Consider the following 21917-nt stretch of genomic DNA (forward strand, 5'->3'; position numbering starts at 1 on the left):
AAAATTCTAATAAAGAACTATATCGTTCACTGGCATTTACAATGAAAAGCACTACCTGAGATCAACAATTTGTCAGGAATTTGAAAACAGGAAGAGGAAAGTTTCCCCAAACATAAAAATGACACTGATCTATCTTCTGTGATTTAGTGAAACTGAGTATTGCATTTGAGAGCCCTTGCAATCTGACAACATCAAAGGATGAATATGTGCTTTGAATGAACCATGAGGCAATTTCATACAGGATGTGTTAAAGGTTTTCAGCCACATCTAAGTAAGGGCTTGTCGGGGTATTGCAGTGGAGACTGAAAAATAGGCCAAGGCTCTTCTAAGTGGCCAGATGTCCAGTCCGGTATATAACTAAAGAGAGATGCTGCTAAATGGCTCCCTAAGAATATCTGCCCAATTCTTCAAGACGTGAATTATCAGGGCAAAAAGGTCAATGGCAAAAAACAAACTCAGGAATTACTTCATGAAACAATACTCCATAGTTATCTTTATGTAGGGCTTCCTATGGTCTTCAATACACTAAGAAGGTAACACAGGCTACACTGATTCTGCACTACACTACCGACCAACCGCCAAGACTACAGCATTCTACAGAGCAGGACTTGAAATCATTCCGGGAACTTAAACTTAATCACACATGTACAAGTATGACTTTGAATGAACTGACAGAGCTAAATGTATTATAATACAATTGATGAATCTAGAAAACAAAGCCCAAATAAGATTATCAGTGATGATTTCTTACTTTAGGTAGAAAATACTCAGCTTCTATACTCCCAACTCACTTTTTGGGGGAAAAAAAAAAGAGAAAAAGAGAAACAACTTCTCAAGAGAAAAGCCAGCCTTGAACTATCCAGTTTCATTTATTCCAAATCCCCATTAAGTAACCTAAACTTCTTACCCTCATCAACAAAGTAACCCCCGGGTCTGGAGGCAAGTGCACCGCAGTGTAACTTAGTGAGCAGTGACTGTGCTTCCTAGGTCAGAGGGCACAAGTTACCACAGCATGAATCTGTCCTTCAGAACTTGCATTCGCCCCAGGTTTACTTCTAAAAAGAGATAGCTTTTTTATCTTTAATCATAAAAAAGTGGTAAGATGGCCCTGCCTTATTAGCATGGTTTTTGGAAAACATCGTTCCTACATCTTCAAAACAGATCAAAAAAGAAGGGTCACTCATTCTATTCATCCCCACTTTCCAAGTACTACTCATGTCTTCAGCTTCCTTCCTCTTGTTTCCCAAATTCTCTGAATTATTACCTATTCTCTCCCTTTCCTCCTGTTCAAAATAGTCCTTCCAGCAAGTCCAGGATAACTTCATTACCGAACTGCTGGTGTCTTGCGTTCAGCACTTTGTTCCACTGATCATCTGCTCTCTCCCTGCAGAAACTACCAGAAAAGAGACCGAAGGCTTAAACAACCCTTATTGTTAAAAACGAAATCTTTCCTTGATGGTGCTATTCACTCTCCCTAAACTACCACCTCACTTCTTCCCTTTATCATCAGACTCATCTAATTTGCTTCCTTATTATCTTCATGGGCCATGGACTCTGCAAAACCTAACAATTAAACTTCAATTAAAATTTCATTCTTAAGCAGTTTATATGTATGACAATAGCGGGCTGGTTTAAGAAATTATTGCTACTTTGATGTATAATGGAGGCAGGATAGCACAACAGTTGGATGCAGATAATGTGGTGATGACTCATTAGTTGTATAACCTAGGTGGTTTGGAAGGAATGACATTATGTTTGATACACACTTTTGAACCTTTTTTGTATTATGTATCTATACCTGCCTTGTCAAAAAGATAAGTAAATCTTTTTAAAAACCTGATTTGAAACTTTCAAGTATCCTGAGAACTGAAGAAAGGTTTTATATTTTGTATATTCAGAATCTAGTCCTGCTTTCTGTGGCTAAGAGATTTTATAGGAGTTCTAAAATTCTAAGAAGAAAAAGTTTCTAGAAAGAACTTAATTCTAAGTCATTAATTCCTGAGGTCAAATTTTTTAAAAGTTAAATATATATTCAACATATTTAGCAGTTATATATTTAATATCATATCTGGCAAAGTGAGAGTTGAAGAAAGAACAAGAGGAGAGGGAATGGGAGCAATGTCAAACAGAATTAAAGGAAAAAGTGCCTGGGAGAGGGAATATGACAACTGGCCAAAGAAACAAAATACTGAATGTTTTTCAAGTTTATATGCACCAGAAGCATCTAGCTAAAGTAACTGAAGTGGTATAGTCAACTTTCTTACCTTCTGAGGCTCTCCATCTTCTCTTCACGTGACAAACAGCCATCTAAGTGCTTATTAATATGATTTTCTGGAATGTTAACACCACAAACAGGGCAATCTACTGTATTTTTTAAAGAGAAAGAAGGACTTTATTATCTGTAGAAAGGGCAAAAGATAAGCTGAGATACCAATGTTGTCTAATCTAATCCATAAATAAAACATAGCCTGAAAGATGTACAGCGGAGGTTGGCAAACATGCTTAGTAAAGAGCCAAGGAGTCAACACTGAGGCCTTCTGGTCAGTCTGTCACTACTGTGCCGCTCTGCCACAGTACTGTGAAGGCAGTGAGAGACAATACAAACAAATGTTGTAACAGTGTTCCAGTAAATTTTATTTACAAAAATAGTTGGCAAGCCAGTTTTGGCCTTTGAGTCATAATTTGCTAATCCTAGGTGGAAAAACAGTATGGAAATGAGCTTGGCTAGAACAAGGTAACTTTGTGAGAGGGAAAGAGAAGAAGTAAGGTGGGACGGCTAGAAATAAGGCAGAATAGCACGGAGGGGTCGGTTAAGGAGTGGTACAGTCAGAATAAAAAGAGCTCTTTAAGATTAAACCAGAACTACTACTTGGTGGGTGGGGCTACTGTCATACTTGGAAGTATAAGCTAATTAAACTGTTTGATTCTTGCAGCAACCACACTGCATTTCCATTCTGAGAGAAAAAGAAAACACATCTATAAACAATGACTATAACCACCTCTGAGACAGTAGGAAGGTGAAATCTGGTCCCTTTGTACTCCTTTCTTCTCAAAACTACTATTTATTCTGATGTCATATGGACACCGAAATTTTCATTAAGAAAATGCACATAGGAAAAAAAAAATGCACATAGGAAAATAATTTCTTACCTTTAACAACTTGTTTCAAAGAGGACGTAGAGGGTATCTCAGGCCTACTGGCATCTGAGGAGCCAGGTGTCATCTTTTCTGCAAAACAGGTTTCTTTGGTTTGTGTAGAAGGGCTTGCCTCTTTCTGATGGCTGAATTTGCTGTCATTTTCTTTTATCAACAATGCTGATGTAGAACCACTAGGGTCTCTGACCAAAAACTTGTCCATTAATGTGCTGCCCTGCTTTAAAGAATGTCTGAAGGCTCCAGGACTCTGTACTTTGACAGCCAGCTTCTTTGAGGAAGAAGCGGGAGATATAGGAGGTGACTCTAAAGCAAACTGTAACAGATGATTCCTTGAGACACAAAAAACAACAGATATCAAGTTATATATAATAAAATTGATCAACATGAGCTGTTTTCCCAATTAACACCTGTTTCTCTAAAATACAAAATTTGTATCATACAAACCAACTGCAGTTTTTCCTAGAATAAAACAGAAAGTAATAAATCTAATTTAAAAGGTAATTAATATGTCTATAAAAGAAAATAGAAGAGTTGGGCACAGTGGCACACACTGGTAATCTCAGCTACACTGGAAGCTGAAGCGAAGATTTTAAGTTCTAAACCAATCTGGACAATATAGCAAGATCCTGTCTTCAAACAAAAAGTAAATGTAAAAAGGAGTGGAGCTGTATAGCTCAGTGTAGAGTGCTGCTTAACGCAGGCAAAGCCCAGACTTCAATCCCTAGTACCTTTTTTAAAAAGGACATGGAAAGACTTTAGGACCTGGTTACAGCAAAAAGCTGACAAGAGACTTATTCTCCAATTGTAAAATCTGGAAAAAACATCTAAAACTATTTACAGGCTCTAGAGTAGTGATGGCAGACCTTTTAGAGATGAGTGCCCAAACTGCAACATAAAACCTGCTTATTTATCACAAAGTGCCAACACTGCAATTAAACCTGAACACTGAGGTTCTGGTTTAGAAAAAACAACTCATACATTAACATCTTTTGTTGTAAAAGAAAAACAAGTAACATGTATGTCATAGGTTTGCCACCACTGCTCTACAGTACAGTCAACACAAAACTACCATGTCTGAGAAAGAACAGTTAAATGAAGTGATCCAACATTCCCCCAGAAGTCTGCCCTGGAAGCATTTTCTGGGAGCTGAATATAGAACTGAGGTCCCAGGACAAGGAAAGATCTCGCTGGGTAGAAGGAACAGAGAAGGGGGAGGCAGACTGGGGGATTAGAGTGACTGCCATGTGATAGCCGCAAAAAGGGAACCACAAAAATCTGCATAGAAGGGTGCATAACCATACACAAAAGCACAGGAGGCCTGGCAAGAAGCAGATACTGGTAAGTTGAAATTCCAAAAGATTGATTTGAAACATTGTTGGTATTCAAGTGTGGCCAAAGGGGAGAGATCCCAGTGAAGACCATGGAAGGTCAGATGAGATTCCACAAAAGCCACATCTTAGGAAAAATGACCACCCTATACGAACAAGACTGAACTACCCAACCTAACAAAACACTACACCAGGACTTGTTGAAGAAAAAAGAGGAAAATATACACAAATGGATTTTTTAAAATGTTGTATTACCAGAGAGAACTAAAATCCACACAAAAGAATCAATGAACATTCTATAATTACAAAATACTATATCTAAATCAAATGACTATAATACCAGAAAATAGAAGACAGTAAAATCAATAGAAAACACAGAAACACTCAAACTGATGCACAGAAGAAAGAATAAAAAAGACAGGAAAAAATGTATGGTATCAACACATAATCAGTATCCCAGGACCAGAAACAATGAAAAATAACCATTAGGAAAATCAATGACTGAGAATTTTCCAACCCTGATGAGGAAAAAAAAATAAAATAAAATCAACCCATAGATTTCTCCATTGCATAATTCACACAAAATTCAATAAAACAAAGATAACTAGAAGTTCTCTAAACATTAAGAAATTAAGCATCACAATTCTTAATAACCCAAATGATCAAATCATAATGGATATTATAAAGTAGCTTGAGTTGAACAATAACATGGACGTCTGCCAAAACAATCCCTTGAGGGACAATTTTAATGGAGCAAGAAGCTAAAAAATCAATACTCTAGCTGAGCACAGTGGCACAGGTCAGTGATTCCAGCAATTTCACAGGCTAAAAGCAGGGGATTATGAGTTCAAGGCCAGTCTGGGTAGCTTACTAAAACCCTGTCACAAAAGTCATTATTTTAAACTTCCAACTTTCCAATTTAAAAGTTGGTAAACAATGAGCAAACTCAAACCAAAGAAGGAAAGAAACTGCAGTAGAGACTACTACAGTAGAAAAAAGACAAGAGAAAATGAACAAAGCCAAAATTTGCCTCTTTAAAAAAACTTAACAAAATCATTAAATTCCTACCAAGTACAAAAAGTAAAAATATAAATTTACAAAACAAAGAATTAAAAGGAGATACCATTACAGACACTACAGATATTAAAGTAATTAGAGAATATTATGAGCAGGTTATAGCAATACATTTAAATTTTTGGATGAAATGGATAAATTCCTTGAAAAGCACTATTCATCAAAATTGAAAGGAAGAAACAGAAAATCAGATGAATCCTTATTATCAATTAAGGAAATGTGAACTACAATTTAAAAAGCCTCCCTACAAAGGAAAGCCACAGCTCAGATGGCTTCACTGGTGACTTTTACCACATATCCAGTGGAAAGACATTATTGACATTGCACAGACTAGTCTAGAAAACAGAAATGAGATGATATTCCCCAACTCATGTTGAAGCATGACCTTGTAAAACCAGGTAAGCATATTACAGAAAATAAAAATTATAGTTCAACCATCAAAATATAGACATGAAAATCCGAGAAAAATGCTAACAAATAAAATCTAGAAACAAATTAACAAAGTTTATCATGACCAAGTGGGATTTATTCCAGAAAAACAAGGTTGCTTTATTATTTGAAAAAGCAATCAATGTATTTTACTACATTAGAAAATAAAGTAGAAAGATGATATAATCATCTCAAAAGAGGCTAAAAAGCACGTGACAAAATTTAACAGCAATTTATAAATAAAAACACTCCAGCAAATCAATAGAAGGAAATTTTCTTAATCTGATAAAAGATTACCTTCAAAAACTTAGAGCTAACATCAATCATTCATGAAATGTTGAATGAGTAGTTTCCCCTAAGATTGAAAACACTGCAAGGATCTGCTACCACCACCTCTTAAAGCCTTAGTAGAAATCTCAGTCTAAGTGGTGAGGCCAAAAAAACAAAAAGAAATAAAACAAATATAAAGGGTACAAAGACTGGAAGAAACTTTCATGTATGTACAAATCTCAAAGAATCTACAAGGAAGTAGAATCAACATTCTACAAGGCACTGGCTATAATGTCAATAAACAAAAAATAATATGCCTATACACTAGCAATCAGAAAATAAAATTTTAAAATCATTTAAATACTATCGAAAATACTCAGAATAAATTTAACACAATGGTTCAAAATCTCTATCCTCAGAACTACAAAACACTGGGGCTGGGGATTTAGCTCAGCGGCAAAAGCGCCTGCCTGGCAAGCGCAAGGTCGTGAGTTCGGTTCCCAGTACCGGAGAAAAACCAAAAAAAAAAGAACTACAAAACACTGCTTAGCAAACTAAGAAATCCATGCATAGTCATACATATCTATAATCCCAGCTACTTGGGAGGCTGACACATGAGGATCTTGACACCAGGAGTTTTAAGACCAGACTAGGCAACACAGAAAAAGCCTGAGTACAAGGGTGGGGTTGGAGGTATGACAGAAAGTCTAAATAAGTGAAGAAATAGTCCATGTCCACAGACTTAGAGACTCATTGAGGTTAAGATGTCCATTTCTTCCACACTGATTTGTATATTCAGTGTAACCCCAATCAAAATGCAAGCCACTTTTTGGGGAGCAGAAATGATATATTCATTCTAAAATGTATATGGAAACCCAAAGTCCCTAGAAAGCCAGCAGTCCTGAAGAACAACAAAGTTAGAAAAACTGTATTACCAAACTTTAAATGCTTATGATACAGCTACAGTTTTAAAGATACTACAGTATTAGCTTGTAAAGAAATAATGGCTAAGTGGGCATGACCTGTCAATCAGGGAGATCCAGGACACAGGCAAATAACACAGCTCCCCAGGGCTGCCCAGGATACTGATCAATTCATTGATCAGAGAATGCTATCTGTAGTTCTGGTGCCTGATCAAGCAGGCTTTCGATAAAACAGCCTAGATCTCACATCAGCATGGGGGACACAAAAGACTGAGGCCATTGACCTCGGGGCCAGTGTGCTCTTTCTCATTGGCCCATTCTCACTCGTCAGAGCATACTTCTATTTTTACCTTTAATAAATGTAAAACCTCCCTACCTTTTCTGCTTGTCTTGGCCAATTCTTTGTTCAGAACAAGAACCTGGCTCTAGAAGGACCCCACAGCTCCCCAGAATCCCAGTAACGGTAAACTACAATTTAGGGGCTTCTTTTAATAAATGGTGCTACAACAACTGAATACCTTCTGAGAAAAAAATGAACCCTGGTCCTTACTCCCAACATACACAAAAATTAACCTGAGTAGGTTTGAAGACCTATATGTAAAAGGTAAAATGGTAATAAGTCTAGAAGAAAACATATCAAAGTATCTATTAGGCAAAGAATTCTTGGGCAGGATTCAAGAAGCACTAATCATTAAAAAGAGAAAAGTAAACTTAACTTTATCAAATTTAAGCATATGCTCACCAAAAAACACCCTTAAAAATCAGAAAGCAATCAGGTATGGTGGCATATGCCTATAATCCCAACACCCTGGAAGGCTGAGATACAAGAATCTCAAGTTGAGACCAGGATGGGAAACTTAGAGACTTAGCAAAAATACTGTGTCAAAATAAAATATAGAACTGGGGAGACTTCCAGGACAATGGCAGAGTGTTAAGCAACAACTCCAGATTCAGAACAATCCAGACACTGGAAGATGACAAGTTGGGGAAGAAAAGAAGGAAAAAAGTAGATCCCTGGGACCAACAAAAGATCTGATGGGAAAACTGAAGCCTACAGAGAAACTAAAGAGATAGACCGCAACACAGAAAAAGGAAGGGGCAATCTGCACTTTATCCCCAGCTCCTGGCTTGTGGCTCATGAGAAAGGAAAACCAAATCTGTAAGATAAAGTAAAAGTCAGAGATCCAGAAGCCTTCAGGGAGAAACACAGCAGTGGAGCAGACCTGTAGATAACGATTACTGCAACAGGCAGTGAGTGCCTCCAGTCCAAACACCCACTATGCCCTAGAGAGAGTGGTCAGATGCCATTCAGGGAGGAGTCTTGGGAAATCTTCCTTTGCTCTTCTCCTTTGTTTTCCATGTCTTTTTCTTTTAATTATTTTTTCCTCTTCTCCCTTTGAATTTTTCACCCTTTAATTAGTTCTCTTTTAATCTTACATTCTATGTAATTTTTCCCCCTTTTTCTTTTATCTATTTCTTATCAATTTTTTCTCTTACTTTTTCCTAACTCTATAAAAATCCTTCTATGCCCCAAGAAGACTTTGTACCACTTCCCTCCATCATTCCACATCACAGAGTTTAAGGTTTCAGAGTTTTCCTCTTGCATATCCTCTTCCCAAACTCTTTATCTTTAACAGAATAATGATAAAGCTTTGTTAATCTTTTGATAATTAACTCTGCAAATTATTGTTGAATTCTTTTCTACCATTAGGACAGACACAGCTGATCTACTTAGTAGATATGAGCTGTAAGGCAATGCCTGGATTGTCTTAATGTTTATACCATAATTGTGGTTTTTATCTATAGGATTAAAGGTAGTACATAATTGATTGTTATGGCATGTTAATATCTAATTTGTCTTGGACCATTCTGCAATGGCTGATTTGCTTGATATTATTAATAGAGTCACATATTTGTCACTATCTCTCTATAAACCAATACTCAGACTATTTTTGTGACAATATTAGAGTACATACATGCCCAGAGAATGTGGTTGCCAGGCTAATTACACTACATCCTCCCCTCCCAAATTAACCATAGTGTTTGGATCTCTGTGTTCAGATAAGGGAAAAAATTAGCCACACCCAAAGTACATCACTGAAAAGCAACTAACTAAACAGATTTCTTTGCTAGCAATAAAAGCTTTACAGTGTGAGTGTCCACAAACCTTGTACAAAACACAGTCAACACTCAAAAATCAATAGCATTCCTGTACACAAACAACAAACGGGCTGAGAGAGAAATTAGTGAAACCACACCTTTCATAATAGCATCTAAAAAAATGAAATACTTAGGAATCAATCTAACAAAAGAAGTAAAAGATCTATACAGTGAAAATTACAGTACTCTGAAAAAAGAGATCGAAGAGGATTTCAGAAAATGGAAAGATATTACCTGCTCATGGATAAGAAGAACCAACATTGTAAAAGTGGCAATACTTCCTAAATTGTGGTACAGATTCAATGCAATCGCAATTAAAATACCATCAGTATACCTCACAGATCTAGAGAAAACACTCTGAAAATTTATCTGGAACCAGAAGAGATCTATAACAGCAAAAGCAATCCTGGGCAATAAAGGAAAGGCAGGAGGTATCACAATCCCTGACTTGAAATTATACTACAAAGCTACTGCGATAAAATCAGCATGGTACTGGCAAAAAAAAAAACAGACCTAAAGATCAATGGAACAGATTAGAAGATGCAGCAGCAACTACAAACACACACAGCCAACTTGTCTTTGACAAAGGGGCCAAACGTGTTCATTGGAAGAAAGATAGCCTCTTTAATAAATAGTGCTGGAAAAACTGGCTTTACACATGGTGAAGACTAAAACTAGACCCATGTGTATCACACCATGCACTAAACTAAAGTCAAAATGGATCAAAGTTCTAAATATTAAAACAGAAACACTAAATTTACTGGAAGAGAAAGTAGGTAAATATCTTGAAGACAGAGGGGTAGGCAGAGTTCATAAACAAAAACTAAACTGCATGGGAAGTACTTCAAAGAATCAACAAATGGGATCTTATCTTTTGTACATCAAAAGAAATTACCAACAGAGTAAAAAGAAAACCCAGGAACTGGGAAAAAATTTTTAGCCAACTGCCCTTCAGACAAAGGACTTCTATCTAGAACATATAAAGAATTAAAAACAAAATTAAAAAAAAAAATCAGGCCCCCAAAGTTCAAAGCTCCAATCTAACTAAAAATGGGCATCTGAGATGAATACACACTTCTCACATGAAGAAATATTAATGGCAAATAAATATATGAAATAATGTTCAACATCATCAGTCATTCAAGAAATGCAAATTAAAACAACACTGAGATTCCATCTGACCCCAGAAAAAATGGCTACCACCAGGAAATCAACCAATAACAAATGCTGGAGAGGCTGTGGGGTAAAATGAACACTTCTCCACTGCTGGTGGGAGTGTAGACTAGTGAAACCACTGTGAAAATAAGTTTGGAGATTCCTCAGTAAACTAGGATTAGAAGTCCCAATTAACCCAGCTACTCCCCTTATGTATACTTTCCCAGAAGAATTAAAAGCATTATATGTGCACCCATGTTTATAGCAGTGCAATTTGTCATAGCTAAATCTTGGAAACAACCCAAATGCCCATCAACTGAGGAATGGATAAAAAAGATGTGGTATTTTTATACAATGGAGTATTTCTCAGCTATAAAAACGATAAACTCCAGGGTTTCACAGGTAAATGGATGCAACTAGAGACCACACTCATAAGTGAAATAAATCAGACCCATATGTGTAAACATCATATTGTCTCCCTAGTGTAAGAACCTGAAAGAGTAAACAAAACCCAAAATGTACAATAGCTAACTTGAAAGGGAAAGAAACTGCTCAAAGGAAGTATCAAGTGGGATGAGGGAAAGAAGAAAAAGAAGGAAGGCAATACACTGCTGATGTCTGGTGGTTTATTGAAAGGAATAGATAATGCTTAAAATTTTTTATATTGTGATCCATTTTAAATCCTTGTATCTGGTAATCTGAGTAACTGATTTGAAGACAACAATATGCAATACAACAACCACTGGTGAATTCCTACTATTTTGTCTAGTGAAACTCTGTATGGTCTCTAATGCTTTTTTTAATAATTTTTTTTATTATCTTTAATGGTTTGCACAATCATCCATTCTTACATCTGGTAATCTGAGCAACTTAGTTGAAGATAACAATATGTAATATAAGAACCACTGTTTTTTTTTTTTGTCCGAAGCCCCCGCGCCCGGTACTGGGAGTCGAACTCACGACCTTGAGCTTGCCAGGCAGGCGCTGTGCCGCTGAGCTAAATCCCCAGCCCATAAGAACCACTGTTAATTCCTATCATTTTGTTTTGAAACTCTGTATCATTTTTAATGTTCTTGCTTTGTTTTATTTATGTCTGTGATATTGGTGTTTTGCTATTGTTCTTTTTTTACTACTCTCTTTAAAAAGAAAAAAAAAGTTTAAAAAATGGCATTTTGTTTTCTTAAAAAAAAAAAAAAAACTGATACGAAAATAAGGTATTTCTGTGACAAGAAGCACCTCAAAAAATCCATGATCACCAAAGCAGTGTTATAAAAAATGCTCAAATATATCTGAGAAAGAGACAAAAGAGCAAGCTCAAATAAATAACCTAATGATGTACCTCAAGATCCTAGAAAAAGCAAAACCCAAAGCTAGTATGAGGAGGAAAATTATAAATATCAGAGCAGAAATTAGTGAAATTGAGACTAAAAAAATAAGAAAATCAATAAATATAAAAAACTGGTTCTTTGAAAGAATAAATAAAATAGACAAATGCTTAGCCAAACTTACCAAAATAAAGAAAAAGACCTAAATACATGAAATTTTAAATAATAAAGGTGAAATCACAATGGATTCTGCTGAAATCCAGAATAATATCTGTAGCAACTTCAAGAACTCGTACATTAATACAATGGAAAATATGGAAGTGAGTAAATTCCTAGATACATACAAACTACCAAAGCTGAACCAAAATATAAAAGTCCTGAATAAGCCAATATCACTAAGTGAAATTGAAAAAGTAATGAAAATACTATCAACTACAAAAAGCCCAAGTCCTGAGAGACTCATTGCTGCATTCTGTAAAAACTTTTGAGAAGATCTACTGCCAATACTCCTCAAACTCTTTAATGAAATTGAAAGGTAAGTGGTATTCCCAAGTCATTTTTGGACACAAGTTCTACCAGAAAAGATCCAACCAAAAAAGAGAACTTACAGGCAACCCCAGACTCCAAGTTATACTACACAGCTACAATAATATAAACAGCATGGTGTTGGCAAAAAACAGCCTTGCAGATCAGTGGAACAGAACAGATAATGCAGAAACTCAGGCATACTCAGCTACCTTATCTTTGACAAAGGGGCCAAACAGTTCCACAAAAGGAAAGACAGCCTTTTTAACAAATGGTGCTGGGAAAACTGGCTTTCCACATGCCAAAGATTTAACCTACACTCCTCTCTTTCTCACCATGCCCAAAACTAAAATCAAAATGTCTCAAAGATCTAAATATTAAAATAGAAACAATCTGCTGGGAGACAAAATAGGCAAAACTCTTGAAGACATGGGTGCAGGCAGACACTTTCTGAATAGAGCCCTCACTTGCACAAGAAATAATACCAAGAATCAACAAATGGGATCACATCAAATTAAAAAGCTTCTGCAGGGCCAGGGATATAGCTCAGTGGCAGAGTGCCTGCCTGGCAAGTGCAAGGTCATGAGTTTGATTTCCAGTACAAAAAAAAAAGAAAAAAGGGGGGAAAAAAAAAAAGCTTCTGCATAGCAAAGGAAACCATCAACAGAGTGAAGAGACAACCTACCGAATGGGAAAAAATTTTTTCCACCTACTCCTTAGGCAAAGGATTAATATCTGGAATATATAAAGAACTCAAAAATATTAGGACCCCTAAATTTAAAGACCCAACCAAAAAATGGGCACCTAAAGTAAATAGATACTTCTCAAATGAAAAAATATAAGCAGCCAATAAATACTTGAAAAAATGTTCTACATTTCTGCCATTCCAGAAATGCAAATTGAAACCCTGAGATTTCACCTTACTCCAGAAAGAATGGCTATTATGCCAGGTATGGTGTCATATACCTATAATCTCAGCACTTGGGAGGCTGAAGCAGAAGGATGACTGTAAATGTGAGGCCAGGTTGGGGTGCACAGTGAGTTCAAGGCCAGCCCAGACTAAGATCCTATCACAAAACAAAACGAACAAAATAACTGCTATCATCATGAAATCAACCAATAACAAATGCTAGTAAGACTGCAGGAAAAATGGAACCCTTCTTCATTGTTGATGGGACTGTGAACTGGTGCAACCACTACGGAAATCACTATAAAGAAACTTCAAAAAAATTAAAACTAGAAATTCCATTTGACCCAGCTATTTCCCTTCTAGGTATCTTCCCAAGAGTTAAAGATATCATACCACAGTTATGCATGCACACCCCTGTTTCTAGCAGCACAATCAATAGCTAAGTCTTGGAAGCAGCCTATGGATAAATGGATAAAGAAAATGCAGCATTTGTACACAATGGAGTATTGTCATGCCATAAATGATAAATATGAGTCCTTTGTAGGAAAATGAATGTACTTTGAGACCATAATGTTAAGTATATCAGAAACACAAGTGAAACTATCACATGGTTTCTCTTATAGGAGAAACTCAATATATTAATAAAAAGCAAACAACAGGGAAAAAAAGAGAGACAGAAGTTATTGCAAACCAGCATGGCCAATATATCTAAAGGTGTAGCTTGAGTTAATATAGTTGTCTTAAGTGTTTCACATGTTTTTTGGCCCATTGGTCTGAGTGTATGCACTGTCCAGAAGGAGAAAAGGAAACTCTGTGAAGGGATGGGAATGCTGTAAGTCTGATGGTAGTTAAATAGATATATACACATTTATCGAAATGCATTGATCAAAATCCAAATCTGCTAAATTTATTCTAATATGGAGAACTTTACCAATTTCAAAAAAATCAGGAAAACAGTACAATTTTTGAAACCTAACTGATATTCTAGTTAGAAAAGCTAAAATTAAAGACTGAGAGTAACAAATATTGGTGGTGATAGAAAGGAAATGGAACTTTCATTTGCCAGTGGGAGTGTAACTGATATTAATGATTTAGAAACTAGCTTGGAAGACAGCACCAAATAAATGGATGTCTACCCTATGACCTAACAATCACACTTCTAGATATAAGCTAAGAGAAATATTTGCCAAAAGATGTACAAAGCTGGGTATAGTGGCACACACCTTGGTTACTTTTCTCTCATTGCTGGAACAAAATACCTGACGCCCAAAATTAAGGAAGGAAAGGTTTATTTCGCTTACAGTTTGTGGAGTTTTCAGTCCATAGTTGGCAGGTTACAAGGCAGAGTGGCACATGGCAGAGGGCTACAGCTCATGGTGGCAGAACACAGCAAAAGCAACAACAAAAACACAAAAGGGAGGAATGGTGGAAGCAGCCTCTTCCTCTCCCTTACATATGCAAACTATCCACCCCAGGGCGGGTGTAGCTCTCACACCCATAATCAGTCAAACTCTAAAAGCCTGCCCCATGACCGCATGAGGCTTTGGGGGGACACACAGACACAAACCATAACACACCTGTTATCCTAGCCTTCTAGAGGCTGAGGCATGAGGATCGCTGTGAGTTTGAGGCTGGCCTGGGCTATATAGCAAGTTCAAGGGGAGCCCAAACTGATTGTTCACAGCAAAAGTACTTTAAAAAGACAAAAATCAAAACCAACTCAAATATCAATCGTAAAGAAATGGAAGAAAAAAGTGATCCATTTATTATAACCTGAAATTGAAAGAGTCAGGCATAGTGGCACACACCTATAATCCCAGAAGTGTAGGAAGCTGAGACAGAAAGACTGAAAATTCAAACCCAGCCTAGGTTACTTAACAATGCAGAAAAATTCTGTTTTAAATTTTAAAAAATAAATGAAACTTAAAAGGGGATGGGGGTGTAGTTCAGTACACAGGTACTGAGTTCAATCCCAGTACTGCTTGCTCCCCACCAACCCTGCAAAAAAAGATAAAGGTTGAATGTTTACCACAACAATCTCTGTTATTTGACCAGATTGCCTTTTCCCTTACGCTATTAGCCTGGAGCATTACATCCACTCTTAATATTCACCTCCCATAGGAATTATTTCTTCACTGAACAAAAACATATTATTTTTAAAAAAGACAAAGTAGCAATTATTTTATTCTGCCTCATATTTTCATAGAAATTTATAAAAACTTCTAACTACATTAAGATATCTTGCTTCATGACACATTTAATTGCCAGCCAAAAACTAAACAATTAATGTGCATAGCTAATATTTTTAAATGAATAATCAGGACTGAGAGAGGTATAAAGATTTATGAAGATTTGGCATGAGCTGAATAAACGTTAATGAGAGGAGCAGTGTTAACCTATATGAGAGTGAATTTTTCCACAACAGAAAGTCTGAGCTGGGCTTCCAAGTAAGATGGTACAAGGACCTCTGAGTGATTCTGCAAGTAAGAACAGTTAGGGCAACACAGGAGAAAGTATGTTCACAAGAGGAAAAGAAAGGAGCACCTCCAAGAATTAAAAAAAAAAAGCAAAAAGGCACAGAAAAACAGAAAAGCAAATAGAAAAAAGCACAAAGTAGCTGGCGATGCCAATCCTGGGCCGTTGGAGGGAAGGGAACCTGATTGATTCTGCCCAAAAAGTACTGGCAGTCCTAGTAATAAAACAATAGATCCACAGTCCTAGCTTCATGAGAAACCCGCTGCAAGCGCTGACTCCTCTTGCCTGGCAGGTTGGCTTTGAAATCCACTGCTGCACTCTCAAAGAGTCAACCAGGAAAATACAAAAAGGCGCCATCAACTGTTTGGGACTGAGCCTTTTGGCAGATTAGAAATCACAACTCAGGGACTGTGGGGACACATACAGGCACGAGAGACAGTCATGGAGCAGGGGAGGATCAATCACAGATCCACTAAAGATGTTTAAGCCCAGGAAGGTCCAGGTGTGGAGGACACAGTGGTCAGCAGCAACTGCCCTCTGTGGTGGAGGTAGGGAGGCCAACAGATTGTTAGGTTCCCACAGCTGCTTTCTCCAGCCCAGAATGCAGTGGTCTGCTTGCCCCAGTAAGGGACAGGCCTTTGTGCAAATACCTGCCACTCTCCCAGGAGCACAAATGGAGGAGAGTTCCTGGAGGACATAGGGCAGCTAAGTGGCCCACATGCTGCAAAATTAATTGGGGCCACCAGTGGCTCAGGGTGTGGAGAAGGAAACAAAAAACAAACAAGTCAGTCTCCAGCTCTGAGGCAGACAACCTAGGGTTAATAGGCCAGGCTCAGCAGAAAACATGAGACAGGGCTCAGCATTCACACAGCATCAACCTGTTTAAAGGAAGCAGAAAAGAACTACAAAAGGCCCTGATTCACCGCCCCAACTCTATACCTGATAAATCCAATATTAGAGGTACTGGAAAGAAAGTTCTCCAGTCCAAACACCACTGTATAGAGGAATCTGGGGAGACATTTTTCTTTTTTCTCTCTTCTATATAATTTTATTACTTTTACCTTTATTAATTTTTAAGCCAGTAGGTCATTCCTTTGATTCTGTTGTTATTAATGGTATAGTTGTTGATTTTAATTGCTTTTTCCTATATTTCTGCATCTGGTTTGTCTGTGTGGTTGTTATTACTACACTTTGTTTTCTCTTCTCTGAGTGGTACTGGGGATCAAGCCCTCAAAAGAAAGCCAATTACTATGAAGACTCTTATGTAAAAAATAAAACAAAACACATTACAGTAGATGCTCAAATCTCAACAGAGAAATTCATGATGAAAAAAGGTCAACACACACAAAAAAGGTCAACATAATTCCTCCAGAGAATCCAAAGATACCAAAATGGATGAAAAGCTGGAAAAAAAGAATTCAAAAGAATGATTTTATGAGTGATTAATGATTTCACACAGCATACAAATAAATCACAGCATAAATTAAGGAAGATAATACAGAATATGGAAGACTAATTCAATAAAGAATCTATAAAGGGACCAAACAAATTTGGAAATGATAAGCTCAATAAGGCAAATAAAATCTCAGTTGAAAACTTCACAAACTATATCAAGTGGAAGAAAGAATGTCAGGGTTTGAAGACAAAATTTTTGAATTACAGAATTCAGACAGTTTTAAAGAAAAAAAAATTATGAACAGGAACATACAAAGCCTATGAGATACAGTGAAGAGACCAAACCTACAAATACAGTAATCAGTTTAGACAAGGAAACCAAAGAACAGATTAAAGGCACAGAACGCCTATCAGTGAAATAACAGAAGAGAAATTTCCAAATCTCAGGAAAGTTATGGAAATCCAGGTTCAGTAGGCATTTAGAACCCCAAACAGACATGACCAGAAAAGAATCTATGCTATGCTATCTTATAATTAAATTGCCCAAAGTACAGAATGAAAGAATATTGAAAGCTGAAAAGCATAATCACCAACTCACTTATAAAAGCAAACTATTCAATTAAAAGATGTAGTCGGGCTAACTACATTAAAAACAAGATTCAAATATGTGTTATCTGAAAAAGACTCAACTTGCTGGCAAAAACATACAGAGACTGAAAATGAAAGAAAGGATGGAGAATGACATTCCAACCAAACAGAATCCAAAAGTAATGATGAGTACTTATGTCTGACAAAGTAGACTTTAAGCCAAAATCAGCTAGAAAATATAAAGAAGGTCACTACATGTTAATTAAGGAAAACCATCCACTAAGAGGATGTAGTCCAAACATAATTAGTCCAGCTTCAACTAGTCCAACTAGCCCAAACAAAAAAATTGACAACAAAAAAAAACAAAAAACAAACAAACAAAAAAAAAACTGACAACACCAACAACAAAAAAAAAACCAGACATGAATTATACTATATATCAGTTGGACTTAACAGATATCTACAGAAATATTTCATCCAACAACTGTGGAATACACATTCTCTTCATCAGCACATAGAACTTTCTCCAAAATAGATCATTGTGGCCATTTACTTAATCCTAACAAATATAGAAACATGAAAATACTTTCATATACCTTATCAGAATATAGGAAACTAGAAATTAACAGCAAGAGAAAATGTAGAAAATACACAAATATAATTGAACAATACATTTGGATGAGCAATGAGTCAATGAAGAAATGCGGGAGGGTGGAGACTGAAAAATTCCTAGAATCAAATGAAAATGGAAATACAATTTATTAGAATCTATGGGACACAGAGACAGTTATAGGAGGCAAGTTTGTAGCTGTAAGTGCCTACCATTAGGAAAACAGAGATCTGAGATAAATTAACCTAACAATATTTCTCAAGACCTTAAAAAAATAAGAACCCTCAAATCAGTAGAAGGAAAGAAAGAATAAAGATCACATCAAACACAAACTAAAAGAAAAATACAGAGGATCAAAGAAATAAAACAAGACTTCAAAAAGATAAACTGACAAACTCTTAACCAGATTAACCAGGCCAAATCAAAAGAGAGCAAAGACATACATAAATAAAATGACAGCTGAAAAGTTGGATATTATAACAGATACCACTGAAAGCCAGAGGATCTTAAGTAATGTAAAAAACTGTATGCCAATGTATCAGAAAATCTGTAGGAATGGAAAAACTTCTAGATACATGTAATCTACCAAAATTGAACCAAATAATAAGCCATGGGATTGAACCTGTAATGCAAAGCTTCCCAACAAAGAAAAGCCCAAGACAGAACAAATTCACACTGAATTTTATCAGACTTTTCAATGGGAACTAATACCAACACACTTGAAATTAGTCTGTATACTAGAAAGAGTAGGAACTCTGCAAAACTCATTCTAGTATGGTTGTAATACCAGCGCTTGGGAGGCTGAGGTAGGAGGACTACAAGATTTAAATCTGTCAATTTGGCAAGACGCAGTCTCAAAATAAAAAAAGGGTGGGGCTGTAGTTCAAAGGGAGAGTACTCTTGAGGCAATTAAAAAAAAAAAAAAAAAATCAACAAAGCCAGTATTAACCCTCTACCAAAGCCTGATAAGGACACAACAACAAAAGAAAACTACAGACCAATACCCTTGATAAATATAGATACAAAAATAAAAGGAGAGAAAATGCCTTCATAAAATCCAACATCCCATCGTGATAAAACCTGAAGAAATTAAACTGGCCGTGCTGGCTCACGCCTACAATCCCAGCACTCAGGAGCCTGAGGCAGGAGGCAGGAGGATCCTTGAGAGTTCCAGACCAGCCTGTGGCTATAAAGTAAGCTCAAGGCCAGCCTGAACTGCCTAGTGAGACCCGTCTCAAAGACAAAAAAAAAAAAAAAAAAAAAACCTTGATGAAATTAACTATAGATGGACCATACCTCAAGATAATAAAGGACATACACAACAAATCCCTAGCCAACATCATGATACTGTAAACATTTCCTCTAAAATAAGGAACTAGACAAAGCTGTCCCTTCTCAACACTCATTTAATATAGTACTCACAACTTTAGCCAAAGGAATCAGGCAAGAGAAAGAAATAAAAGGAAATAGAAAAAGGGTAGGGGAGCAGGGGAGAGCAAAGAAAGGGGAGAGATAAAAAATTCCAACCAAAAAGTAGGAAGTTAACATCTCTGTTCACAGATAATATGATTTTATACCTAGAAACTCTGAAAAGTCCACCAAAACAATCTCCTAGAACTGATAAACAAATTCTGCAAAGTAGCAGGTTACAAAATCAATACACAAAAATCAGTAGCTTTCCCATACACTAATAACGAACTTGCTGAAAAAGAAATCAAGAAAATTCAAGTCCAGCCTGGGCAACTTAGCGACATAGCCTCAAATAAACTATTTCTCAAAACCAAATTTTTTGTTTCAAGGGCTAAGGAGGTAGCTCATGTAAAGGCCCTGGATTCAATCTACAGTACTGAAAAAAAAGAAAATAGAGGAGGAAGAGGAAAGAAAGCGGGGAGTGGGGAGAATCCCATTCACAACAGCCTCAAAGAAAAAAAAAGTACTGAGGAACAAACCTAACCTAGGAGGTGAAAAACTTCTACAGTGAAAACTGTAACACACTGAAAAAAGAAATAGAGGAAGAGTCTAGAAGATGGAAAGAACTTCCAAGTTCATGGATTGGCAGAATTACTATTGCTAAAATAGCCATACAGCTGGGCATGGTGGTGCATGCCTATAATTCCAGCACTCTGAAAGCTGAGGCAGGAGGATTGCTGTGAGTCTGAGGCCACCCTGGGTTCAAGGCCAGCCTGAACTGCACAATGAAACCCTATGTCAAAAAGACCCTAAATAAATAAGTAAAATAAAATAAAATAAAATGGCCATACTACCAAAAGTGATCTACAGATTCAATATAATTCCCAAAATACAAATAGCATTATTCAAAGAACTGGAAGAAAAACACCTAAAATTCACAAAGAAACACAAAAGACCCTGAAAACCCAAAGCAATCTTGAGCAAAAAGAACAATGCAAGAGGCATCATAACACCCAATTTCAAAATACTCTTCTTTGGAGCCACAGAAACACGGAAGTAGAAGAAAGACTACAAGAGAAGAGGAGGAGATGGGAAAGGAAGAGAGTACAGGAGGGCAATGGAGCAAGGACACAACTGAAGTTCTTGATATACACATATGAAAGGTGACAATGAAATAAATTGTTCTGTGCAATTAATATGTACTAATAACTTTTTAATTTAAATTTTGACAATAAATAAAGCTATACTGGAAGGAAGGTTTTTAAAAACTGAAGCATCTTGGTCTTTTAAAGGAAATAAATTAAAAAACAGAACCACAATTATTAATAATCTCTTTTCCTTCTAGGTTCTGGATTTGGTACTAGGAAGGTTCTGAGAAAAGCTTTAATTTCATTATGACAAAGGAAAGCAGATGCTATTCATCTAATAGATAAAACTCTCACTGATGAAACACTTCCCTACCATGCAGTCCCTTCCAGCTGAATCTACCCTAGAGACAATTTTTTTCATCTTTCTTCACAATTCAGATAAATTCAATTCTAAAAATTAATGCTCTTCAGACATGTCAATAAAGACAATGGTAGGCAGTGGTAGTGCTATGACAAAGTTACCCCCACACTAAAATTAAAATTCATTACTTTATCCAAGTATTGTCTCCTCCTAGCAGAGAAATACAACACAACAAAATCTCTGTCCTCATAAAGCTTACACTAAATAGACATACATGTGTAAAAAGTATTAAAAAATGCCATCTGGAGCTGGGTGTGGTAGCTCACACCTGTAATCACCACCATTTAGGAGGGTGAGGCAGGAGGATTGTTTCAAGTTCAAGGCCAGCCTGGGCTACAAAGTGAGTTCAAAGACAGCCTGAATTATATAGTGAGATGCTGTCTCAAAAAATCAAAACAAGGGCAGGGGATGTAGCTCAGTGGCATAAGCACTTGACTGGCAAGCCTGAGGTCATGAGTTTGATTCCGGTACCAAAAAAAAAAAAAAAATCAAAACAAACAAACAAAAAAATGGCATCTGTAATCCCAGCACAGTGAGTTCAAGGCCTTGTATGAAAAAAAAATTGTTTAAAAATGAAACCATGTCTGAGGAGGAGCTGACCTGTATATTCTCAACAAGATGGTCATAGAAGAGCTCACTGAGCGTGGCCCATGAAACAGAGGTCAGAAAAATGGA

At 36.6% G+C, this 21917-nt stretch overlaps 1 protein-coding gene across 6 annotated transcripts in view; it reads right to left on the reverse strand.

The window, feature by feature from the left end:
* Positions 1-21917, reverse strand: part of Rad18 (RAD18 E3 ubiquitin protein ligase) — a 138769-nt gene that overhangs the window by 73098 nt on the left and 43754 nt on the right. For all 6 annotated transcript variants that reach the window (XM_013509105.1, XM_013509107.1, XM_013509108.1 and 3 more), the window contains exons 6-7: positions 3151-3485; positions 2265-2364 (exon numbers count right to left, since the gene is read on the reverse strand). In XM_013509105.1, coding sequence (XP_013364559.1) covers positions 2265-2364; positions 3151-3485 — 435 coding nt within the window. The remainder of the gene's footprint in view (positions 1-2264; positions 2365-3150; positions 3486-21917) is intronic.

This window comes from Chinchilla lanigera, unplaced genomic scaffold (assembly GCF_000276665.1).
Source record: "Chinchilla lanigera isolate Chin_1 unplaced genomic scaffold, ChiLan1.0 scaffold00160, whole genome shotgun sequence".
In the NCBI taxonomy this organism is placed as follows: domain Eukaryota; kingdom Metazoa; phylum Chordata; class Mammalia; order Rodentia; family Chinchillidae; genus Chinchilla; species Chinchilla lanigera.